We start from the raw sequence: 322 nt of genomic DNA on the forward strand, positions 1-322 counted from the left end.
TGCCTGAGTCTTGGAGGGAGGTGTAGACACAGCTATGTCCGCTTGAGGCTTGGAGGCAGGTGTAGATACAGTTATGTCTGATTGAGGCTTGGAGGCAGGTGTAGACACAGTCAGGTCTGGTCGAGGCTCGGAGGCAGGTGTAGATTCAGCCACATCTGCTTGAGGCTTAGAGGCCGGTGTAGACACAGCTTTCTCTGCTTGAGGCTTGGAGGCAGGTGTAGACACAGCTACATCTGCTCGAGGCTTAAAGGCAGATGTAGACACAGCCATGTCTGCTTGAGGCTTTGAGGCAGGGGTAGAAGTAGCCACATCTGGCTGAGGC

General features: G+C 54.3%; 1 protein-coding gene across 1 annotated transcript in view; it reads right to left on the minus strand.

The window, feature by feature from the left end:
* Positions 1 to 322, minus strand: part of PERM1 (PPARGC1 and ESRR induced regulator, muscle 1) — a 4,229-nt gene that overhangs the window by 2,310 nt on the left and 1,597 nt on the right. The window contains exon 2 of the mRNA XM_027766543.1: positions 4 to 243. Coding sequence (XP_027622344.1) covers positions 4 to 243 — 240 coding nt within the window. The remainder of the gene's footprint in view (positions 1 to 3; positions 244 to 322) is intronic.

This window comes from Tupaia chinensis, unplaced genomic scaffold (genome assembly GCF_000334495.1).
Source record: "Tupaia chinensis unplaced genomic scaffold, TupChi_1.0 Scaffold143584_1, whole genome shotgun sequence".
Lineage (NCBI taxonomy): Eukaryota > Metazoa > Chordata > Mammalia > Scandentia > Tupaiidae > Tupaia > Tupaia belangeri.